This window comes from Aphidius gifuensis, linkage group LG4, assembly GCF_014905175.1.
Source record: "Aphidius gifuensis isolate YNYX2018 linkage group LG4, ASM1490517v1, whole genome shotgun sequence".
Classification (NCBI taxonomy): Eukaryota; Metazoa; Arthropoda; class Insecta; order Hymenoptera; family Braconidae; genus Aphidius; species Aphidius gifuensis.
This window is the reverse complement of record NC_057791.1, coordinates 9526526-9553066: the sequence shown is the minus strand read 5'-3', so window position 1 is coordinate 9553066 and position 26541 is coordinate 9526526. Positions and strand designations below refer to the sequence as shown.

The window sequence follows — 26541 nt, the reverse complement described above, 5'->3', positions numbered from 1 at the left end:
GAAATGATTCACCAACTACTAAACCATGGAAATATGAATCAGCCATTATAAATCTCGATGACAAAGTTGGCTCTGGTACGCATTCGGTAGCATATAAAAAAAGGAATAATAAAGTCATTTATTTCAATAGCTTCGGCGATTTACAACCACCTGCAGATCTTGTAAAATATCTCGATGTTGGTAGCATTGAATATAATTATCAGCAATTTCAAAATTATGATACGGTAATTTGCGGACATTTATGTCTGAAATTTTTAACTGAGCAGTTATAAATACGAGAACAACTATTAATCATCCATCAGTCATTGATGACTCGTTTACGTTGACGTTGTCTGGAACATCATCAGTGCTAGAAGCACAGTATCATCCACTAATTGAATCATCACCTGAGAAAAATTATGTTGTCGGACTTGTTGAGTTACTTACTTCTAATTCGATACCTAATATCGATTTACATAACAATAAATTTTATATTGGTTATGAAAAAGAAATTATTCTATATATACCGACAGGAAGTTATGAAATCGAAGACATTAAAAAATACCTTCTGCAAATGGTCTCCATAAGTCTTAAACCAAACAATAGTGAACTGTGTTGTGAACTTAAATGTGATCGTCCGATAAATTTTATTCCTGAAGATTCTATCAGAAGGTTATTAGGATTTTCACCTCAAATCTTAGAACCTAATGTATGGATCTAACCTAATCATTATAAATATGTTTTAAATTTATTTCATCTTGTCGAAAAATGACGATAAAGTTTGCATTATCTTGAACTAAATGTTTTGGTATACGTGCATAAGTTTGAGAAAGATAAAAACAATCAACATTTTAATGACGTCCCATACAAAAAAAAGCTCTAATATTGTTTTGTTTTTCACACATAACATCATCAAAAAATTATTATTGAATTTGGATAAGCAGCAGAGACAATATTGAAAGTTAATGCTTTACGTGTTGAATGTAATATAACAACAGGTGCATATTTGGATAATCAACAAGTTCATACTATACATGAATTTTTCCCTGGTGTTCCGCCAGGATATAAGATCATAGAAGTACCTTCACATATCAATTTTTTACCAGTCGCCGTCCGAGCAATACATCATCTTCAGCTAAAAATTGCTGATCAAGACGGAGATTGAGTAAATTTCCGAGGAGAAGTCATAACAATAAGACTTCATGTGAAGAGTATAAAATAATGGGTATTGTCTTTCAAAAGAGAATGGTTGGAAACAGTTATATAAATAAACCAACATGCCGAAAATCCATCAGTCATCATCGGACACTCCGAGTATTAACACGTTCAAACGTTCAATTTCTCAAGAGTCTCAATCTCAAACTACGTCAAATAAAGTGAAAGTAAAATTGTGTTGTTTTTTTTGTTCTATACCATGAAAGAAATCCTAAATATTCAAAATTCGATTGTTTTTGATGAGTCAATAGCTCATTATGAACTCCATGCTCATCAACCCTATGGAGCGCCATCTTTCAATAATAATGATGAAATAAGAATCGGAATTCAACATCAAGATCTTTGCATATTACCATCTAAAAGTACTCTACATATTCAAGGAAAATTGACAAAAAATGATGTTGCAAATACTACAAGTCTAGTAAAAATGGCTATTGCTCATTTATTTGAAGAAATCCGCTATGAAATAAATGCTGTTGAAGTAGATCGTAGTAAAAATGTAGGACTCACAACTCTCATGAAAGGTTATGTATCACTCACACCTAATCAGAAAGCACTATTGGAAATTTCAGGCTGGACAGATTCTGCTATAAATAATGTAAATGGATACTTTGATATATCAATACCATTGAGCTTACTACTTGGATTTGCTGAAAATTATCGTAAAGTGATTACTAATGCAAAACATGAACTCATTCTTACAAGATCAAATACTGACACCAATGCATACCTAAAAACAATAGCAGCAGAAACGGCAAAAATTGCTATTCAAAAAATAGAATGGGTTGTACCATATATTCGAGTCTCAGATAAAGAAAAAATTCAACTATTAAAATACAGATCAAAAGATCCAGCTATTTCACTGAGTTTTCGAGCCTGGGAGCTGTATGATTACCCTCTACTTCCTGCAACTTCAAAACATATATGGAGTGTAAAAACATCAACACAACTCGAGAAACCAAGATATGTGATTGTAGGATTTCAAACTGCACGTGAAAATCAAGCTGATAAAAATGCAGTCATTTTAATCATTGCAATTTGCGAGATGTGAAATTATTTTTGAATTCACAATCCTACTCATATGGAAATTTGAATCTTGATATAAGCAAGAATCAATTTGCTCTGCTCTATGATATGTTTACAAATTTTCAATTATCATACTTTGGGAAAGAGCCAGAACCATTATTAACAAAAACGGAATTTGTAAATCAAGCACCACTTGCTCTTATAGACTGTTCTAAACAAAATGAATTTCTCAAAAGTTGACCTGTGGATATACGTTTGGAAATCGAATCAGTCGAACAGTTTCCTGATGAAACATCAGCTTACTGTTTAATTTTACATGATCGAATTGAAGAGTGCAAACCTATCAGTGGTTCAGTACGAAAATTGGTATGAATAGGAGAGAAAAACGTAAAAATCTCTCATTAATCAATCGTCTTTTGATGAAACAACACGAAAAATGTTTCAAAGCAAAGATAAATCTGCTAAGGAGAATTCAGATAAAACTTGTTTGTTGAATGAAGAAAAAGAAAAAAAATTCAATGAACCAAAGTCATATAATTGGGGAGAGAAGAAGCCAAATCGATATAAAAATATCAAATATGAAAAACTCAAGGATAATTAAGAATCAAGTTTCTTTCAATTCAACACCTAAAATTCATATGATGTATACATGGTCGTATGCATACAAGGCTGCACGATGTGGAGAATGGGAACAACTTGCTCGTAATCATGAACGTTTCAACTTGAGAATTCAACGATTGAGTGAAATTATCAATCCAATATTGATTAAAAAATGTGAAAAAATTTTAAACATTATGAAATAAATTTTTTTTTCATTAAAAATTAAAAAATAAAATTAATGTTTTTATTTAACCTTTACCAAATATATGAATAGGATAAAAAAATATTTACAACAAAAAAAAATTAATTGAAAAAAAAGATATATTTATTTTTTCTTGTTACAAAAAAAATTATTCTTTCATTTCATCTTCTATATTTATCTCGTCTTTTCCTTGAATACGATGTTCCAATTTTTCAGTTTTGTTCCATAGCTTGAATAAATCGCTTATAAGTTGTTCAAAGTCAGTATGGTGATTTATCGAAATATTTTTTAACGAGCTGATGAAGATCTGTGACCCATGGTCGTTGTGTAGACAAAAAAATCAAAGGTGCTTGATTATTGTGACATGAAAGTACTTCTTCATGTGTTTCAACATTGAAATCTTTTTTCAGAAGTTCCATACTTTCCCAAAAGCAGTGTAAATCTTCATGAAAACTTTTTAATTTACTGAATTTATCAATGTATGATGCATTTGATGATAAAAATTGTGAAAAAATTGTAGATTCACCCCAGCAATGTACTTCCAATAACCTAAAAAAAAAAAATAATTTTTAGAACCGGATGAAAAATATTAATTCGAGGATTTTATGGATTCATAAAATATACTTACATCGATATGTACCAGTGTTTCAAATTTAAAACGTTTTTCACAGCACAGTTTATATGTTCGATCTTTTCATATCCACATTTATGATTTTCATAAAAAGGTATTCGTATTTTCTTCAAAGCTGGACAACCGTAATCATGAAGATCAATTACTGGTTTTGAATAATCAATAATATTTTCTAACCACTTTTTCTTTTCTAATCCTTTGACACAAATAAACTCAGCTGGTTTTAAAATTTCAGCCATTTTCTTGTATGTTTTTTCAAAAGGCATATCACCGTCATGCCATGTTAGGCCATGCCAATTTCGTGTCAACCAATTGTTTATCAATTGATATTTCTGTGGTACATCCTTCCATGATCCAGGTGGTTTGAATAGTATATGATCGATTCGTTCATCATGCAGACTTATACTTGCAAATTCTTTCAGAACAAACTGATCAGGTAATTGAAATCCTTGAAGGTCAACGATCATTGCCATTTTTATGCAATAGATCACTGTGTTTTTTTTATGTTACATGCACGATATATGTCGTAAAACTAATTTTTTAGACGAAAAAATTTGCATTCTTATAGGTCTTATCCCTCCATATAAGGAATCGAGACTATCACATTTTAATATATGACGTCACTTTTTAAATAAACCAATACTTTGAACAAACAAATATTCGATGATGTCACAATAATCTGATACTTTAAATAAACAAGTATTTCTTATCATTTCCATCCATTCTAAGAAATATGACGTTCTAAATAAATAACCATGACGTCATTTGAAGAACTTTCTCGAATGTTCGATGATGTCATTTGGAAGCTTCTAGAAACTTCGAGATTTTTACCCCTGCCCCCGATCTGACCCCCCGATCCGGACCCCTGTCCCCTGGTCCCCTCACCATGGCCTAGAACCGGCCCTATATAACTACTGTTGTGGAGCTATTGTTGAGAAGCACGTTGTAATTCAGGTAATACTACCCCATAATTAAAAATAAATCATATGGTTTTTAGCTGTATACTAACTATTCTTATGTAAATTTTGTACTTAGAGTCCGGACAATACTGGTTTAGAGTACTACAATTATAAAGGATTCAACAGCATTGATCTTCTTGCAATTTGTGATGTAAACTATTAATTCACATTTGTTGATGTTGAAGCTTGTGGTCGAAGGCATGATAGTGGTGTTTATAATTTATCATCGATTGGACGAGGCTTCAATAATGGAGAATCGCAGTTGCCAGTTCTTGAGTCATTATCTCCAGGGTCGATGAAATGTCCTTACGTTATTGTTGGTGACGAAGCATTCTCATAAAAAAATAATCCAATAAGACCGTATCCGGGTAGAGGGGGGTTTAATCAAGAAAAAACAATATATAATTATCGTTGGAGTGAAGCTAGAAGGACCATTGAAAACACGTTTGGAATAATGGTCAGTCAATAGAGGATTCTTAAACAACCAATTATTGCCAGCATCACAAAAACAATTAAAATATTCCAAGCTATAACATGTCTTCACAATTATTTAAGAAAAGAAGATATTGGAATTAATGAATATGCATGTGAAAAAATGTTAAACCTTGATGAGAGTGTCCCATTCAAGACTGATGGGACTGCATTTCAAGAAATGGCAAGGTTAGGTCCTTTTAATATTACTGGAAATGCAAATTCGATTCGCAGCGCGTTTTGTAGATATTTCAACGAAGAAGGTGCTGTCCCTGGGTAATACGACCATCGTTAATTCATAAAATGAATGAGTGCGACTATTTCAAACAATTGTATACTAATTTTCATATTTTCATTGAATAAATTCTAACAATAATAATGATAATAAAAAAATGTGATATTTTTTGATATTTTCAATGTTTAGAAAAAACGTGATATAACACTAATAACGAAAAGCAATATATAGATCTGTATCAATATTGAAAGAATTGTTGAACGACATATCAACAATTTTTTGTAAAAACTTTTGACACAGATCAGCAGGTGCCTTACGACAATTGCTTGAAACAACAGCCAAGGCATGGTCAATACCATCAAGCTCAGGCATCACAGGAAGTTCAGGCATTGATGAATCCATTCTTTCGGCTATCAGAATCAAAGCAGCAATACTTGATTCCTCGTAGTCAGTTTTGTTTTTGCTTCGACGACCTGTTACAAAAGAAATATCACATTTTTATGTCGATGGCTCCATTTTTCTTGTTTTTACATTCAATAAAAATTAATTTTACCTTTCCTAGTATCTTTATGAATAGCCTCTCTATTTTCTTCATCACTGTCATCATTGGATACAAGTCGACCAGGACGATTTGAAAAAGTTCTAAAAAAAATACCGTTGCTATATCAATAACAGATTTCTTGTGTGACCAGCTATTTGAGATGTATTTTGTAGTTGTTCTTGTTGTTGCATATTCTTATTTAGAACACGACCAGTTGCCTGTGATGTATTTTGTTGTTGTTTTTGCATATTTTTATATTTTAGAAAAACAAATTTTTAATCGACAATAAATTTTAGATATTTTACTCCACATGACTTTTAAGAGTGTGTTGTTCTTATTTTCAAGCATCGAGAAGATGGCCAAACTGTTTTCGCAACAGGTTGCTTATGAATTTTTTTCATTCCTTCCATAGCATTGAAGCACAAATGAATTTATAAATGCATTTTTCAAAACAAACACCACTTGTCCATTCTGAATCGTATAACAATGTACAAACCAACAAAAAAAAATAGTAGAAGCAACAGTAAAAAAAATATAACCAATCTCAAAGAAAAATTACAATAATCGACATACGAGTTAACTAAAAATATATCTGAAAGGAAAATTTACTCACTTTGTCAATGTTTTCCATTTTATTGACTGTTTTATAAATAATCAAAATTTAATTCAATCAAATTGTTTATTTATTAACTTCTATTTATTGTTTGTTTCTATTTGTTGTTGATTATTTGTTGTTTATTATTGTCACTGCATTCAACATGGTGTCTTCGTTATTTTAGAACAAGCGAGAACAAGCTTGAAACTTTCGGAGACGCTATGCTGAAATTAGTTATAATTTGGTTATTTTTGCAGCCGCCATTAGCCGCCATGTTTAAAAGCGGAAATTTTAGCTTGTCGTGAGTTTGAGCCCTCATTGTACGCACAGGGAAGTTAAACTTCTTTAGTCATTTTATCAAAGAGTGTTGAAAGATCTCTCGTGGCATTAATATATTTTACACTATTGATCTTTCCCGGTTTTCTTTCGAGTTAATTAATTTGTTTATTTATTCATTATTAACTATAATGAAAATTCTTAAATTTATTGATTCGTTGTAATATTGAGGTTTCATAGAAATGAAATCATCATTTAAAAAATTAGCACAGAGTATAAGTTCATATAAATATTTATTTTGTAATGGATTGACAATTAGCATCACTTATTAGTGATATTTCATTTATTTATTTTTTTTTTAAATCGTAAAAATTAATTGTAAGTAATTTTTTCCGACAAAAAGAACACACCACTACCTCCCATCAGCAAATATAAAAATAAGCTGTTGTTTCTATCTCCAACTGAAAAAAAAGACAATATATAGTGTTTATTTTGGACGATTATAATTATAATTAAAAGAAGAAAAAATATCTATTACTTAAGAAATGTCTCTCGAATTAGTCATAAATGTTCAGGAAATACTGAGTCCTTTTTCTCTCTTCTATAATCAGACATGTTCAAGCCTGAAAAATATGAATACAATTCCATTCAGTTTTTCAATGACAGCTAGAACAATTAAAGCAATACTAATTATATGATTATAATATAAATCATGATTCATAACAAATAATTTACGTATGTAAACATCAAATGAATTTGAACAATCTGAAACACTTTTTCTGTACTGGATGAAACAACTCTTTGTTATAGCCATTTATCATCAAGTAAAAGATAATCATTGATTGCTGGGGTTGATTCGGTTTAATAGAATATTACGATTAACCAATGACACAACAAAATTGTTGTTAGAATTATCTTTTACATGTACACTTTAATTGTGGATATATTAATTACTTTTTCAATTTTTCAATTGATCATTGAGACCATATATAATCATTTTGTGATAGTTTGTAACCGATTTTCTGACCTGCACTGCGAGAACTATCGCAACGAGGATTTCTTACTTTTCTCCTTAAAATCACAGGGGGGAGCCTTGTTGGTTATCTCGGAAGCCAACAACCGTGGGAGTCACGAGAACAAATACGGGAGCCTAACTCAGTCTTAGAAATGGTAGAGGGGCACGGTCCACCTGATCGGATTATGAAATACGTAACCAAACCTGAGGAAACTATCGTATACCAAGTATAGTGTGGTACATACGCCTATATTACATTGCGACTATATTATAGTAAAATACCTACATCACAAGTATCGTAAGTGTGGGAGCAAATAGTCTACACGTGAGATATGTATTTTGTATAGGGAACCATACAGCGATCCATCGCGACCAGGTCTTACACATACGTTGCCATTGCAATGAATATATCTCAATATTATTATTATTGTTATTATTTACAGCGATCCATTCATGAACTCACACATACACATTTATGTGTGATGATAGTCTATCTATCACATACACAGTGTGTAGTGAGAATATAATAATAATTATTATTATAATAAGAGAGCCATATAGCGCGATCATTAGTATTAGTATTGGAAATTCGGACAGAGTTTTACCAGGACTTAACTTCTGATACCTAGAGAGCCTTTACAAGATATCCAAACGATGTCGAGAGGACCAGTAGTAAACCAAAGAGAGCCAGTCAAGAGAAGGTAGCTCGAGAGCCAGACAAGTTATGTCGTCTCACGTCGACGTTGAGCGCTAAGTTACTGCGAGTTCTCCGACTTTCCACTTACTCGCTCTCCCACCTATCGCTCCGGACATGCACAGCACGCTTTCCTAGCCCGCAACGCGAATAGAGATACGATACAGCCCGTAGCCTTCGGAGAGTTCGTTTTGTCGACGGATGGAAGGGAAGACAAGTACCGATTGAGGATTAACGTATCAAGCCTACTACGGGAATTCGAATAAATACGAGACATGTGCCACACTGACACCACTCGCAGCGAACTTGACCCTCCACAGAGTTAATTCTATTTTTTAGAGTTGTTCATGAGAATTTAAGTTATGATTACACATTTCTCAACACAAGAAAGGAATCTTTGTATTTGCTAGAATTACGCTGGAAATAAGGGTGGGGTGTAATCATTTCAAGCAATATTTTCATATAAGTATCGCGGGCTCGCTGATCTCGTTTGATCTCGGGCTCGTTTGATCTATTAATTAGGTCCTATTGGGTATCTTCGACCTAAATAAACGTCTTCATTTATTAATTTTTTCACTATTCTAATATCTTCAATTTTAAAATGATCTTGAGCCACAAATTTATTCAAATCTTTTAAATTTAATATAAATCTTTTTGTCCCATCTGGCTTTGGTACCAAGAAAAAGGGTGATAAAAATTGATCTTTATCAATTGTTTTTGTTTTTACAACAGCACCTTAAAGAATTAGTTTATTTATTTCAATTCTCAAATCATTAATTTCTTTGCTTGAACAAATTGGTTTTTTTGGAGGTTTTATTTGATTGACCTGGGTGAGAAAAGGTATTTTATAACCCTTAATGCATTGTAAAACAAAAGGATCTAATGTGAGTTTTTCCTTGGCATGGAAATCTTTTTAAATTCCCAGCTTTTACCTCTAACGTCTCTGACGAGATGGTTGTTTGCTTCTCGTTGCTCCTGTTGATTGTCCACTCCCCTGAGTACGACTGGCTGGACGCTGATATGGTGATCAATGAATTGTTATTCTTGCAGTTTGACGAAAGTTCATTTTGTCGAGAACAGTTTGACGAAAGTCCATATACACGAGTATATTATGGCAAGTAATTCACGTTCAGTTGTATTATAATCACTTTCAGCTGTTTACAAACATCTATTTGCAACCAAGATTAACATGGGTTTTCCATCATCATTATTCTGGTATAATACCCTACTATCACCCTTTAATGATGCATTAGTTTGCACAATCAATTTTCTATCAAAATAATGATAGTACAAATAATTAATTTCACAAAAATTTTCTTTTAATGATTTAAAGGCTTGAGCTTGATCATCTCCCTTAATCCAAGTATTTTTATCTGATAATAGATGTTTCAATGGGTCGACAAAATAAGCATGAGATACACTGAATTTACTACGATAGTTACAAATTCCTGAGAATTGCTGTAACTCTTTTTTATTTATAGGTTCTTGAAAATTTAATATGGTTTATAATTTACAAGAATCTGGTGAAAAACCTTGATGTGATATAATGTATTCTAAAAATTTTACTGTGTGATACAAGAATTTTGCTTTCGTCAAGTTTAATTTATACCCATGTTTATTTATTCTTTTAAAAATTATCTGTAAATGTATCATGTGTTCATCAAAGTCTTTTGATGCTACCAACAAATCATCTACATAATATGTTGAAAAATTATCAAAGTCGTTTTTAAAAACAATTTTTAATGCCCTGATAAACGCATTGCCTGAGGTTTTAATCCCAAAAAGAGATCTAGAGAATTGGTACATAGTTTGGTTGTATAAAAATGCTGTGTATTTCCTGGAATCAGGATGCAATGGTATTTGTCAGTAATCTGCTGTTAAATCAAGTAGTGTAAATATTGTTTTATTATTGAGTCTCTGCATTACCTCACAAATTATCAGTCGTTTTTCATTATCATTTCCAATGAGTTAATTTATACCCCTTGCATCTAGACAAATTCTTACTGTACCATTTGATTTTGGAACTTGTCTTATTGGATTACAAAATTCGACTCTTTGATTTTTCAATGACATTTAAATTCAACATTCTTTCTAATTCTTTTTTACATGGACCTCTTAATGCAAATTGTACGCAAATAATATCTGGTTTCATTTGCAACACGTGTGTGCACGAGTTGAACCACCCCGGTGCTTCCGAAAAAATGTCGTGATCATTATTAATTAAATTGTAAAAAGTTATTTCTTGTTTTTCATTTAAGATAAATTTATCTTCTTCATCTTGATTATTTATACTATCAATAATGTTATTATTATTATTATTATTATTATTATTATTATCAATAATTTTTTGTGTACTGATATTGTTAATTACTTGTGTAATATTATTTGCAAGTTGTATTTGACTATTTTCATGTATATCAACTCTGTTCTTGGAATCAACTAATTTTGTATTAATTTTTCGTTCATCTATCATAACATTATTATTAGAATAATTAATCATTACTTAATCATTATAACACCGATCGCTACCTAACAATATATCTTGGTTAAGATTTGGTATGACTAATACTGTATATTGTGTTTCTACATTACTAATTTTAAATAATATAAACGCCTGTTTTTTTACTTGTGTTTTATGTTTGTTAATTGCTAATATGATTTGTGTGTTAACCACAGGCAAAATTTTTAATATGCTTGACTCTGGCAATCGATTAAATACGTGTTCCGACATGCCTGTGATTTGGCCACCGGTATCCACCAATGCACAGTAGTAGTGTACCTACCAGAGTTCTGGATCAGAGGGAGGTCGAAAAATAGTAGATCGGCGAGGGGACAGGGGACTGCAACTCGGTCGGTAAAACAGAGCTGGTAAAGAAACTTGTCATTTGAATTCCCAGTTGTTGATAATGCAGAGATGGTAAAGAAATTTGTCATTCTTACCCTGGGTCGGTAATACAGATTTGACCGGGAAAATTATATTTTGTCATTTTAAAGTGCAATTTCTCATGTCCCATGTCGTATGTTCCCAATTCGTATGTTCCCATGTCGTATGTTCCCATGTCGTATGTGCCTATGTTTTATGTTCCCAATTCGTATGTTCCCATATAGTATGTTCCCATGTAGTATGTGTTATGTTTTATGTTCCCATGTCTTATGTTTCCATGTTCCCATGTTCCCATATAGTATGTTCCCATGTAGTATGTGTTATGTTCCTATGTTCCCATGTTCCCATGTAGTATGTCCGATGTTCCCATGTTCCTATGTAGTATGTGTTATGTTCCCATGTGTTATGTCCAATGTTCCCATGTTCCCATATCTTATGTTCCCATGTTCCTATGTAGTATGTGTTATGTTCCCATGTGTTATGTCCAATGTTCCCATGTTCCCATATCTTATGTTCCCATGCCGCTGAAAAATGTAAAAAAAGTCATAGGGATAACAAAAATAAATGAATTATTTAATTTTTTTTATATTGATCAATTTTATTAATTATTATCTACTAGTTAAATATAATTCTCTCTCAGCATTTAAAAAAATAGGAATTCGTTATTATATTTTTTCCTTTTTATATATTATTCTTCTATGGCAACATCATTATTTTGTGTACTTGAAACTTCGTTAGTTTCAGTATCAGAGTCTTGATTTACATCCATCTCTTGATCTGACTCATACGTAACACTGCAAAGTTCTACAACAAAAATTAAAAAATATAAATTAGCATTCATATTACTACCTTTTTCATTATAATAAAGAGATATTTACTCACCAACAGTTATAGTTGTACCATATCGATCATCTGGTATCAATGAATATTTTGCTAGAAAAAATTTATATATAAATTATATATAAATATTATAAAAAAATATATCAGAAAAAGTCACACAAATTATTACCTCCAAGTGATGGGAATATTATGAGATGGTCCAACTCATCCATAGCCAAGTCAGACTCATCTTCCAATACTGTACTATTATCATTTGCCTCGTTAGCAGGAATATTGTCTAAAAGCATGAATTTATTATTATCAGTGGTACTTAGAATCTTAATTTTACAAATAAAACAAAATACATACAAACTCTAAATCGTGGTCTTGCATCTAAATCATCATCATCATACATTTGAAAACCGCTTAGTCTTGAAAACATAGTGCTAGCTATTAAACCTCTGAGAATAGCTTCAATATGATATTTTATCTAATAAATAAATAAATAAATAAATGAATAAATTATTGAATTATATTTGTAAAATATTTATAAATAAATTACTAACCAATACTAAATTTCGGCGGCGCAATACCGGTGGAATAGGACGATTCATGCGTTGTGCATATCGCCAATTCATTTCCGTTTCACATAATCTGCGAAGAGCGTCTCGATGAGGAGCCAACTTTGTTAAACAAATTTATTAAAAATTTATTATAATACTCATGTCTAAATTGAAAAAATTAATATAATATTAAAAAAAAAATATTTACCAGAGTTTCCAACGAGTCCATATCCATTTTTGATTAGCACTTTTAATTCACACAAAATAAAAAAATAAAGCAGCTTCTTACTTGAATAACAATCCCGAACAAAGTGACATAAATCATCCCGGTAAATTATATAAAAAGACAAAAAATGCAAGATAATTAGAAAAGTAGAGATATCCATATTTCTTTCCGATTCAATATATAATTCTTTTATGCTTTATATATATATATATATGTCTAATAAAAGACAAACAATTTACATGGAGAACGAACATCGAAACATGATCTGTTGACGGCCGGCAGGCACGCGTGCTAATTCCAGATGCATTGTCTCAATTTATTTATTTTTTCATTTCTCTCTTTTATATTTTGAATATAAAATTCATTTTTTTCCTCACTATGCATATTTTTTTATTTCTCTCTTCATATATTTTAAATAGAAAATAATTAAATGTTTCCTTTTTTTAACGTGTGCGGTCATTGCATTGTCTCAATTATACATTGAGATTCATTTTTCCTTACTATGCACATTTTTATTTCTCTCTTCTTCTATTTTAAATATAAAATAATTGAATGTTTTTTTTTTTCATCTTCCTGTTCTTTGACCTTCGGACAATATTGTTGCTTTCTTTTTTCATTTATTAGATGCATTGTCTCAATCATACATCGAGATTTATTTTTTCTGATAAATGATCAATGTTTTTGCACAAATTTACCAAAATAATATTTATTTTTTACCCAAATCCAATATAAATATACACTCAGTATTAATTTTTTATCCATGCACAATAGCCGTGACTATACTGTTTCACGGATTTACTTTACAAAATTCATCTCACGGCTTGTAGACAAACTTGCTGACACAGTACTGATAAAAAAAATGTCAAACTTAGTTGAGTCTTACAATGTAGAAATATATATATGTATATTAAAAAAACATCACTGATTTTACACACAATATATATTTTTTTCTGATTAATGATCAATGTTTTTGCACAAATTTACCAAAATAATATTTATTTTTTACCCAAATGCAATATAATTATACACTCAGTATGTATAAATTTTTTCATTTATATACAATATATATTTTTTTTCTGATAAATGATCAATGTTTTTGCACAAATTTATCAAAATAATATTTATTTTTTACCCAAATGCAATATAAATACACTCAATATGTATAAATTTTTTCATTTATGCACAATATATATTTTTTTTTTTCTGATGAATGATCAATGTTTTTTCACAAATTTATCAAAATAATATTTATTTTTTTCGAAAATGCAATATAAATATACACTCAGTATTAATTTTTTATCCATGCACAATAGTCGTGACTATACTGTTTCACGGCTTTACTTTACAAAATTAATCTCACGGCTTGTAGACAAACTTGCTGACACAGTACTGATAAAAGAAATGTCAAACTTAGTTGAGTCTTACAATGTAGAAATATATATATGTATATTAAAAAAACATCACTGATTTTACACACAATATATATTTTTTTCTGATTAATGATCAATGTTTTTGCACAAATTTACCAAAATAATATTCTTTTGTTACCCAAATGCAATATAAATATACACGTAAATAATATAAGACAACTCAGTATGTATAAATTTTATTCATTTATGCACAAAAATTATATTTTCAAAAGAAATTTACTGTCATTTATGATATTGATTACATAAAACATGTTTCTTCTTCTAAATTTTGAATTAATTGTCCTCATTATTAATATTTTAGTTTACAAATTGCTAAACAATATTAAAAATGCAAAATAAGCTAAAATAAAAAATATACTTAATCAGTATTAAATTTTTTTGTTTCCATGCAACAATACAACGATCATACTAAAAAATTTACTAATTGTTATCAAATGGCTTATAACCACTTAACACTAAAGGTTACAACATCATTTTATTCTGCTTGTATTGACATATATCAAATTATTCTTTTAATTGACATAAATTGAGATGATACTATGCAATACTGAAAATTAATTCAATTACGAATTTATTTATCTGGTCAAATCCTTTTTTGCAACATTTGTATATAATTAATTAATAAAAAGTTGATATTGTAAAGAATGTATCACCAAATATATTATTTTCCTAGTCTAAATGAATTCTTTAGCTATTTTATACAATAATTTCAATTTTGACAAGATATTGATGGTATAAATATACATATTAATGCAGCTGGTTTACTTTTGTAATAAATAAAATTGTGAAGATTTATGCGATAAAATTTGTTAAAAAATTTTCAGTTTTTTAAATTTTCAAAAGTTATCATCATATTTATTCAACTAGATTTTATACTTTTTAATGTTCACATATATCAATGAAAAATTAATTATTTATATTAAATAAATGAATCAAGTATAATAAATACAACACAACCATTGTTTGTGATCAAAAACAACAACAATGAAAATATTATAATTTATTTGTTAAATGTCTTGTTTTTTATTTTTTATTTTTTATAAAACATGCTCCACATATATATATTTATTAGTATTTACAACAATATAAAAAATAGTTGTCAAAACAATGTTAGAGAGAGATGATCTTATAATAGAAATTTACGGTTAGAAAGAAAACAAAACATCTCGATTTTGATTATTGAAAATGCTCAGAACGCGACAAAACATACTAATACCTGTGTAATTCTATATGGATATTAATATGAATTAATTTACACTAAATTAATATATTTGTTACATACTTTGTCTAGATACATTTGCCATAATTAATTAATCAAAAGCTATTTGACTGTTGTAAAGATTATTTGTAAATCAAAATAAATTATTTCATTATCTAGATCAATTCTCTGCAATGGTTTCTATAATACAATAGAATCATTTTGCCAAAATTGATTGTATCTTCAATAGACTTCGATGATCATAGATAATTTTCCAACAATGCCAAAACAAAAACTGTTTTGATTTCTAATGATCTATTCTTCATCTATAGTATCACTTTTAAAATATTTTGTCTTCTATACTAATATCCACAAATAATTTTTATTTAAAAAATAAAATACTTCAGTATATTCTGGCGGTTTTGCTTGTTATATATATTATTGTTAAATACACAACAAATGAATTCTTTTTTATATATTATATCGATAAAAAATAAGGCAAAATATAATTTTGCCCACGCAAAAAATATTTCTGTTAATGCAATATAAATATACACTCAGTATGTATAAATTTATTCATTTATGCACAATATATATTTTTTTTCTGATGAATGATCAATGTTTTTTCACAAATTTATCAAAATAATATTTATTTTCACCCAAATGCAATATAAATATACACTCAGTATTAATTTTTTATCCATGCACAATAGCCGTGACTATACTGTTTCACGGCTTTACTTTACAAAATTCCTCTCACGGCTTGTAGACAAACTTGCTGACACAGTACTGATAATAAAAAAATCAAACTAAAATGCGTCTTTGAGTGTATAAATATGTGTGTATAGTAAAAAAAAATCACCGATCTCAACACTATATACATAATTTTTTACAACTGTTGATCGATTTTTTACACACTTTTTGTAAAAATAATTGTTATTTATGCTCGAATTTAACATTAGTAAACACTCAGTATATACAAATTTTTTTTTTTTTGCACAATATATACGTTGTCTTACAGCTTGTACACAAATATCCTAACGCAGTACTGATCAAAATTATAAAGAGAGTCAAACTGAGATGCGTTAATAATTGTATATGTATAATTGTATAGTAAAAAAATTACTATTCTCAACACCAAGAATACATAATTTTTGACTATTGATAATAGATTATTTCAACATGACATATGCATGTTCTTTTCGACAATTGATAATCGATTTCTATTCAGTTTTACATCTGGTAGACGAACTTGATGATGCAGTACTGCATGACAGTACTTGATTTTAAATAACTGTACTGCTTAAAATATTGCGACACTGCCAATTTAAATGTGATATGCTAAAATTCTATGCAATGATATTTTTTTATGATACATCATACAAAATCTGACAACATGACAGAAATCAGCCAAATCGAAATAGTACTTTGTGTACATAGAGAATAGTAATTTTTTTACTAGACACTCATACATATACACTAAAAGATACACCTGAGTTTACTCTCTTTTTAATCTTTTATCAGTACTACATCATCGAATTCATCTATACCAGCTGTAAGACAACATACTCACAAATATATATTGTGCAAAAAGAAAAAAATTTATATATATATACTGATGTTAAATTTGAGCAGAGATAATTATTATTTTGACAAAATTGTGTGAACAATCAATCATCAATCGTCTGAAATAACGTATTAAGAGTGTTGAGAACAGTGATTTTTTTATTATACACATATTTATACACTTAAAAAACGCAACTCAGCTTCTCTCTCTTTTTAATTTCTTATCAAAACTGCATCATCAAGTTCGTTTACCAGTTGTAAGACAGCATAGTCTCACAAATATATATTGTACAAAAAAAGAAAAAAACCAAATTGTTTTATCTGAGCATAAATAAAAATAATTTCGATAAAAAGTGTGTAGAAAATCGATTATCAATTGTCAAATCAATGTATTTACAGTGTTGAGAACAGTGATTTTTTCAATATACACACACATGTTTATACAATCAAAGATGCATCTCAGTTCGACTTTCTACTTAATTTCTTATCGGTTATACGGCATAATCAAGTTTAACTATCCGCTGTAAGACAGTATGAACAGACAAATATATATTGTGCAAAAAGTTCATATATTCTGAGTGTTTACTAATGTTGAATTTGAGCATAAATGACAATTATTTTAACAAAAATTGTGTAAAAAATAGATCATCAGTTGTCAAAAATTATGTTTTTATGGTGTTAAAAACAGTGGTTTTTTTACTATACACACGTATTCATACACTCAAAAGCGCATTTTAGTTTGACTTTTTTTATTATCAATACTTCGTCATCAAGTTTGTTTACTAGCCGTAAGACAGCATAGTCTGACAAATATATTGTGCAAAAGGCTAAAAACAAATAGACAAATTGTTTAATCTGAGCAAAAATAAAAATTATTTCAAATAAGTGTGTAAATAATCTATTATCAATTGTCAAAAATTATGTATTCTTGGTGTTGAGAATAGTAATTTTTTTTCTATACAATTATACATATACATTCAAAAACGCATCTCAGTTTGACTCTCTTTATAATTTTGATCAGTACTGCGTTATATTTGTGTACAAGCTGTAAGACAACGTATATATTGTGCAAAAAGAAAAAAATTTGTATATACTGAGTGATTACTAATGTTAAATTTGAGCATAAATAACAATTATTTTTACAAAAAGTGTGTAAAAAATCGATCAATAGTTGTAAAAAATTATGTATATAGTGTTAAGATCGGTGATTTTTTTTTTACTATACACACATATTTATACACTCAAAAACGCATTTTAGTTTGATTTTTTTATTATCAGTACTGTGTCAGCAAGTTTGTCTACAAGCCGTGAGATGAATTTTGTAAAGTAAAGCCTTGAAACAGTATAGTCACGGCTATTGTGCATGGATAAAAAATTAATACTGAGTGTATATTTATATTGCATTTGGGTAAAAAATAAATATTATTTTGATAAATTTGTGAAAAAACATTGATCATTCATCAGAAAAAAAATATATATTGTGCATAAATGAAAAAATTTATACATACTGAGTGTATATTTATATTGCATTTGGGTAACAAAAGAATATTATTTTGGTAAATTTGTGCAAAAACATTGATCATTAATCAGAAAAAAATATATATTGTGTGTAAAATCAGTGATGTTTTTTTAATATACATATATATATTTCTACATTGTAAGACTCAACTAAGTTTGACATTTCTTTTATCAGTACTGTGTCAGCAAGTTTGTCTACAAGCCGTGAGATTAATTTTGTGAAGTAAAGCCGTGAAACAGTATAGTCACGACTATTGTGCATGGATAAAAAATTAATACTGAGTGTATATTTATATTGCATTTTCGAAAAAAATAAATATTATTTTGATAAATTTGTGAAAAAACATTGATCATTCATCAGAAAAAAAAAAATATATATTGTGCATAAATGAAAAAAGGTATATACATATTGAAGTGTATTTATATTGCATTTGGGTAAAAATAAATATTATTTTGATAAATTTGTTGCAAAAACATTGATCATTTATCAGAAAAAAATATATATTGTATATAAATAGAAAAAATTATACATAGGTGTGTATAATTATATTGCATTTGGGTAAAAAATAAATATTATTTTGGTAAATTTGTGCAAAAACATTGATCATTAATCAGAAAAAAATATATATTGTGTGTAAAATCAGTGATGTTTTTTTAATATACATATATATATTTCTACATTGTAAGACTCAACTAAGTTTGACATTTTTTTTATCAGTACTGTGTCAGCAAGTTTGTCTACAAGCCGTGAGATGAATTTTGTAAAGTAAATCCGTGAAACAGTATAGTCACGGCTATTGTGCATGGATAAAAAATTAATACTGAGTGTATATTTATATTGGATTTGGGTAAAAAATAAATATTATTTTGGTAAATTTGTGCAAAAACATTGATCATTTATCAGAAAAAATAAATCTCGATGTATGATTGAGACAATGCATCTAATAAATGAAAAAAGAAAGCAACAATATTGTCCGAAGGTCAAAGAACAGGAAGATGAAAAAAAAAAACATTCAATTATTTTATATTTAAAATAGAAGAAGAGAGAAATAAAAATGTGCATAGTAAGGAAAAATGAATCTCAATGTATAATTGAGACAATGCAATGACCGCACACGTTAAAAAAAGGAAACATTTAATTATTTTCTATTTAAAATATATGAAGAGAGAAATAAAAAAATATGCATAGTGAGGAAAAAAATGAATTTTATATTCAAAATATAAAAGAGAGAAATGAAAAAATAAATAAATTGAGACAATGCATCTGGAATTAGCACGCGTGCCTGCCGGCCGTCAACAGATCATGTTTCGATGTTCGTTCTCCATGTAAATTGTTTGTCTTTTATTAGACATATATATATATATATAAAGCATAAAAGAATTATATATTGAATCGGAAAGAAATATGGATATCTCTACTTTTCTAATTATCTTGCATTTTTTGTCTTTTTATATAATTTACCGGGATGATTTATGTCACTTTGTTCGGGATTGTTATTCAAGTAAGAAGCTGCTTTATTTTTTTATTTTGTGTGAATTAAAAGTGCTAATCAAAAATGGATATGGACTCGTTGGAAACTCTGGTAAATATTTTTTTTTTAATATTATATTAATTTTTCAATTTAGACATAGTATTATAATAAATTTTTAATAAATTTGTTTAACAAAGTTGGCTCCTCATCGAGACGCTCTTCGCAGATTATGTGAAACGGAAATGAATTGGCGATATGCACAACGCATGAATCGTCCTATTCCACCGGTATTGCGCCGCCGAAATTTAGTATTGGTTAGTAATTTATTTATAAATATTTTACAAATATAATTCAATAATTTATTCATTTATTTATTTATTTATTTATTAGATAAAATATCATATTGAAGCTATTCTCAGAGGTTTAATAGCTAGCACTATGTTTTCAAGACTAAGCGGTTTTCAAATGTATGATGATGATGATTTAGATGCAAGACCACGATTTAGAGTTTGTATGTATTTTGTTTTTTATTTGTAAAAATTAAGATTCTAAGTACCACTGATAATAATAAATTCATGCTTTTAGACAATATTCCTGCTAACGAGGCAAATGATAATAGTACAGTATTGGAAGATGAGTCTGACTTGGCTATGGATGAGTTGGACCATCTCATAATATTCCCATCACTTGGAGGTAATAATTTGTGTGACTTTTTCTGATATATTTTTTTATAATATTTATATATAATTTATATATAAATTTTTTCTAGCAAAATATTCATTGATACCAGATGATCGATATGGTACAACTATAACTGTTGGTGAGTAAATATCTCTTTATTATAATGAAAAAGGTAGTAATATGAATGCTAATTTATATTTTTTAATTTTTGTTGTAGAACTTTGCAGTGTTACGTATGAGTCAGATCAAGAGATGGATGTAAATCAAGACTCTGATACTGAAACTAACGAAGTTTCAAGTACACAAAATAATGATGTTGCCATAGAAGAATAATATATAAAAAGGAAAAAATATAATAACGAATTCCTATTTTTTTAAATGCTGAGAGAGAATTATATTTAACTAGTAGATAATAATTAATAAAATTGATCAATATAAAAAAAATTAAATAATTCATTTATTTTTGTTATCCCTATGACTTTTTTTACATTTTTCAGCGGCATGGGAACATAAGATATGGGAACATGGGAACATTGGACATAACACATGGGAACATAACACATACTACATAGGAACATGGGAACATCGGACATACTACATGGGAACATGGGAACATAGGAACATAACACATACTACATGGGAACATACTATATGGGAACATGGGAACATGGAAACATAAGACATGGGAACATAAAACATAACACATACTACATGGGAACATACTATATGGGAACATACGAATTGGGAACATAAAACATAGGCACATACGACATGGGAACATACGACATGGGAACATACGAATTGGGAACATACGACATGGGACATGAGAAATTGCACTTTAAAATGACAAAATATAATTTTCCCGGTCAAATCTGTATTACCGACCCAGGGTAAGAATGACAAATTTCTTTACCATCTCTGCATTATCAACAACTGGGAATTCAAATGACAAGTTTCTTTACCAGCTCTGTTTTACCGACCGAGTTGCAGTCCCCTGTCCCCTCGCCGATCTACTATTTTTCGACCTCCCTCTGATCCAGAACTCTGGTAGGTACACTACTCACAGTACTCACTGCTTCCAATTTTTACAATTAATTTTGGACATTCTACTACTCGGTTATTTCCTTTTTTGTCATTACCAAATAATATTTTATTTTTTAACTCATCATCATAATCAAAATGTAAATTGTTTGAATTCACATCTTGTTCTATTGAATTTATTTGTCTATTGTCATTATTTTGAGTAGTCTTAACTTGTGAGATTTGACTGTGCATAGGCGGAGGCAGAGTAGTGTCTACTATTGGCATACTTGGATCTTGACCTTCTGGTCTGTTCCATGTGTAGTAACCTCCCTCCCCTCCCCCTATATCTGTCTTCGTCACACCAGCTGTTTTGGGTAAACTGGTTTTAAGACCAGTAATTCGTATTTTTATTTTGTTCAACATCAATATTTTGTGTGTTTCTATCACTATTATCATTTTGAACATTTATATTTTTCAATAGACTAAATTGTTCTGATGCTTTAACGATTCTATCTGTTTCATCAAAACTTATAATTGATACCCTATTTTCTATTTCTACTGGAAATTGTTCGATTATATTTTCATTCCTTTCTCAAATTGACATTACAGGTTCTATATATTCCGCCTCCCCAACTTGGCTTTCAAAGTATACATCATACGTTATTCTATTACCATATTTTTGATTTATCCATTGATCTTTAAATTTTGCTTTCATTGGATCATTATAAAATTTATTTATGAATTTAATTTTAAATGTTCCAAAACTTGCAAATGTTTCAGTTAAAAACTTAGCTTGAGCATTCTCTGTTAAAATATTTTCAACTTCTAATAAATACCATTCTTTTTTTATTCTTTTGTTATTTTTAATATTTTTCTAATTTAATTATGAATTTATTTGGGTGCATTTTATGCCTTTATATTAATTGACATCAACCGTAGACTGGTTTGATATATCGTAATTCAAATTATTAATATGATTAAACTACTAGTTGATATCTTTGATTTTATCGCTCTTTTGGTATATAAAGTGTTTTGAATATTACTTTTACAAACTATGTGCTCAAGATTTAACTAAATATTAATAAACCAAATGTGCTCAAGAATATTAAGAATCAGACATGTGCTCAGACTAAGCTTACTATGTGAATTGTGTCGTTTTACAATCTTTTGTGTCGCATGTGTGTTTTCATGTATGTGTGTGTTGGTCACTATACAACATGCTATAGTTGCTATCTGCTTTGTCCGAGGAGTAGTAGAGCAAGGCGGATCCTGGGACAGTTTGATATCAAACCCCCACTCCGGCCCAATTAAACCCCCACCAGGTTCCGATTAAATTACCCCTCTGTGTTAGTATGTCAGCCATTTTGAGGTCGACCATTTTGTATATCGGTAACGTAGGGAGTTGGTATATCTACATATTTGAATTTCATTCTATATGTCAGCCATTTCAGTCATCAATAAATAGTGTTGGTGTTCGAGGTCCGACGGGTAAAGGCTTTAAGCTAACAAAGGAGAAACAATATGATATGAACCATAAACGTTTGTGTAATGTCGCAGATCCGCTAAATGCAAACGATGCTGCGCCAGTTAAAATTGTTCGCGAAATGATTCAGGAAGAAACGCGAGTGATATATCATCTGACTGCATCATTGAAAGATAGTTTTGAAAAAACAGCATTATGATTGGCGGACTCGAATCAGCTTTTCAGGATCATAAAAATGAACATTTTATAAATGTTGATGCAGATTCAATTTATCAAAGCAAAAATTTCTTTCAACTCATAGAATCTAGAGTTTATAATAAGAAAATTTTATAGGAGGGGAACGTTGATTTTGAAAATTGTAGTGGGAGAGCTAGCAACAGACAACACTCAGAACCATATATATTTTGCCAGTTGTAAAAAACAAACCCGACAGTCAAGATCACAGTTGAAAAAATTAAAATGGCCATTTTTGTTGATTTTCAAGGACTCGATGATTCAATTCTTATTATCAAAGAACTTGCAATTAGTGATGCAAATTCGAAGTTAGCAAATGAAACTATCATTTTTGCTGCACCATGTGGAAAAGAAAATTTAACGAATGAGTATTAGAAGACTATTGAAAAAACTGTGACTAATGTGCATGGAATATTATGGAGTGCTGGGGATGTTGACTATCGTGAAGTATCACATATAATTATTAAAAAGCTAGGTGGTGATCTGGAATATATCTATGTAAAAGGTGTTGAGAAAAAAAAATGGCTATCAGAAATTTTGAAATCACAGCCTGCAACAATCATCAACCTTGATGATCTTGATCGTCCACCAGATGGAAAATTATATAATCTACCAACATTGAGGCATATGAATTGTCATACAGAATGCATTAATTATATTTGGGCTGCTGAAAATGTAAATCGATACAAACATTGATTTGCAAGAGCCTTTACATTATGACCATCTCTCCGCAAGTCTATAGTATGTTCTATAGTATTGTCGAAAATTTGGCAGATATGTGAGCTAAAGATATTGCGCTGATTCCAACAATGGCAATCATTGAATTTTCTGCTCATGAAATAGATAAAGTCTGGGATAAGCTGTCTGAAAACCAGAAACAAAATCCCAACGTTTCAGGATTGCGCAGATGTAACAAGCATTCAATTGATTGTGGAGATGGTGATATAGCTGCATGTTTTTTTTATTCGCTAATAAAAGACTGTGAGAAATGTGCTGCAGAACAATCTTCTACTAAAATGATCATGTAATAAAAAATTAATACATAAATAAAAATTTAAAACGATAAAAAAAATTGTGTCGAAATGTATATTCATTTCTTTTTTTAATATTTGAATTATAAAATAATTTTAGCATTATAATTCCTTGAAACCAAGTTGAAACATGTTTAAACATGTTCAGACAAGTTTAAACATGCTCAGACAAGTTTCAAAAGTTGAAAATTACAAATAGTAAATTAGTTTTATTATCATTTATAAATATTGATTCACAATCATCTAAAACTTTTTCAATGAAACACATGACTCATAACAAATAATGAATCAGCCAACGAATAATCTTGAATGATTATTCGGCCTCTAACAGAAAATTTTAGAAAAGTGACTCATAAAAAATATTAGCTTAACCTAACCTAAGAAACTTTTAGAGTGGGGTTTGTTGAGAGTGGAGATCAATTTTCCTTTAAAAGCCGTTGTCCAGAGCTGTAGAGTCACAGATCTCATTGAACCTTCTGAACTAGCATCTTCGAGACAGTGAAAAGAAAAAAAATTGGTAAATATCTATACGTATATTATATTATTCAAATAACCTCTTATTTATCTATTTATGCATTGACTTATTATTATTCTTGCAACGATTCTAATTTTTTTCATTATTAACAAGCAACATGGACAAATTATATGCAGAAATGAACACTGTTGGACTAACACCATATCCTGCTACTATCCCGATCAAAAAGATTGAATTTGATTACTTATATAACGTGACAAATGTAAGACAAGTTCGTACACCATATGGAAATTCTATCATATTGGAATTGGAGCACAAATATTCGATATTTCTACCAAAAAGACTCAGCAATTTCATTACACAGAATCCAACAATTTTACAAGAGTTACTTACAGCTGCTCTCTCTAGAGAACTTAGATTCGTCGGACATGGATCAAACCATTATGGATACGATAAAAAAAATAAAAAAAACATTGAAATGCTTAATTAAAGAGTAAATGTATGAATAATGTTAATAAATATATATATATCAAATACAGCAAAACGCCATGTATCGAGTGGTAGGCGCGAGCCGGCTGTACTGCCCAGGTTTTTTATGGTTTCCCTGGGCTATAATAGAAATCGGGTACAGTTTGAACGCATTACAAAAGTCGACATCCATGACTGTCGCAAATGAGTTATAAGGAGTTGACGGTTGGAAATACAGAAAGCAAGACGTGAGGCACACCGTGTTAAAAACTTCTTCATGAAAAAAGAAGTGTAGCACGTTAAAAACGGCTCATTTACTCATTTATCAAATACAACAAATTGTGTCTCATTTTTATTCATTTTTTTATTCGATTATAGCTTTACATTTATTTTTTTTTCGTTTATATTATGTTAATTTCTGAATACTTGCGCTGATAGGCTTATTCTCTTTAATACGATCATGTAGAATCGAACAATAAGCACTTGTTGCTGGAGGAAAGTTTTCCTTGGATTCAAATTCCAGTCGAACATCAACTGGTCCATATTTTATCTTTTCATTTTGTCTGCTGCAATCGATGACAATCAATGGTGATTTTTTCAAAAATAATTTTTTTGATATTGCATAATTTATTTCTTTTTCATAAAATGTTTCACCAAAGTCCTTAAACATTTTATATAAAATTGAAAATTGATTTTTTCCAATATCAAGGTTCAAATTAGCATATGGATATGACACTGAATTGAGAAAAAGCTTGACATCTCGAATATTAAAATGCTCAAAATAGGCAGAGTTCTCATTCCATTTATTCTTTTTATTGCACTGAAAAACTAGAATAATAAATCTAGGCTTTTCTAGCGGCGTACTTGTTTGTATTGACCATACATGTTTATTAGTTAGAGGTAAAATTGGCCATTTAAAAAGACACCACGCTTGAAAACACATTGAAATTGGTGGATCTCGTTGAATAACTTTTACCATATCAATTTTTTTCTTATTAGATAATTTAACATATGGCACTAGCCACTCAATC

General features: G+C 29.5%; 2 protein-coding genes across 3 annotated transcripts; one reads left to right on the top strand and one right to left on the bottom strand.

Moving 5' to 3' along the window:
• Positions 1-11960: 11960 nt before the first annotated feature.
• On the bottom strand, positions 11961-13975 carry LOC122855002. Its single transcript, XM_044156070.1, has 6 exons — positions 12914-13975; positions 12709-12825; positions 12512-12632; positions 12333-12440; positions 12206-12256; positions 11961-12127 (listed from the first exon to the last, which is right to left on the bottom strand). The coding sequence occupies exons 1-6, from the start codon at positions 12938-12940 to the stop codon at positions 12012-12014; spliced, it is 540 nt and encodes a 179-aa protein (XP_044012005.1). The 5' UTR covers positions 12941-13975; the 3' UTR covers positions 11961-12011.
• Positions 13976-16833: 2858 nt separating this feature from the next.
• On the top strand, positions 16834-21186 carry LOC122855001. Of its 2 annotated transcripts, XM_044156069.1 has the most exons (7): positions 16834-17382; positions 17525-20226; positions 20313-20429; positions 20506-20626; positions 20701-20808; positions 20885-20935; positions 21014-21186. In XM_044156069.1, the coding sequence occupies exons 2-7, from the start codon at positions 20200-20202 to the stop codon at positions 21127-21129; spliced, it is 540 nt and encodes a 179-aa protein (XP_044012004.1). In that variant the 5' UTR covers positions 16834-17382; positions 17525-20199; the 3' UTR covers positions 21130-21186. The 2 variants fall into 2 exon arrangements, with proteins under 2 accessions (XP_044012004.1, XP_044012003.1); XM_044156068.1 differs by having other exon boundaries at positions 16834-20226.
• Positions 21187-26541: the final 5355 nt, after the last annotated feature.

Excerpts from the sequence above, each read along its gene's own strand:
- LOC122855001 (XM_044156069.1), top strand. The coding sequence starts at position 20,200 with ATGGATATGGACTCGTTGGAAACTCTG. Across the intron at positions 20,430-20,505 it reads GCCGCCGAAATTTAGTATTG|ATAAAATATCATATTGAAGC; the intron begins GTTAGTAATTTA and ends TTTATTTATTAG. Across the intron at positions 20,936-21,013 it reads TGGTACAACTATAACTGTTG|AACTTTGCAGTGTTACGTAT; the intron begins GTGAGTAAATAT and ends TTTTTGTTGTAG.
- LOC122855002 (XM_044156070.1), bottom strand. The coding sequence starts at position 12,940 with ATGGATATGGACTCGTTGGAAACTCTG. Across the intron at positions 12,441-12,511 it reads AAGACCACGATTTAGAGTTT|ACAATATTCCTGCTAACGAG; the intron begins GTATGTATTTTG and ends TCATGCTTTTAG. Across the intron at positions 12,257-12,332 it reads AATATTCCCATCACTTGGAG|CAAAATATTCATTGATACCA; the intron begins GTAATAATTTGT and ends AATTTTTTCTAG.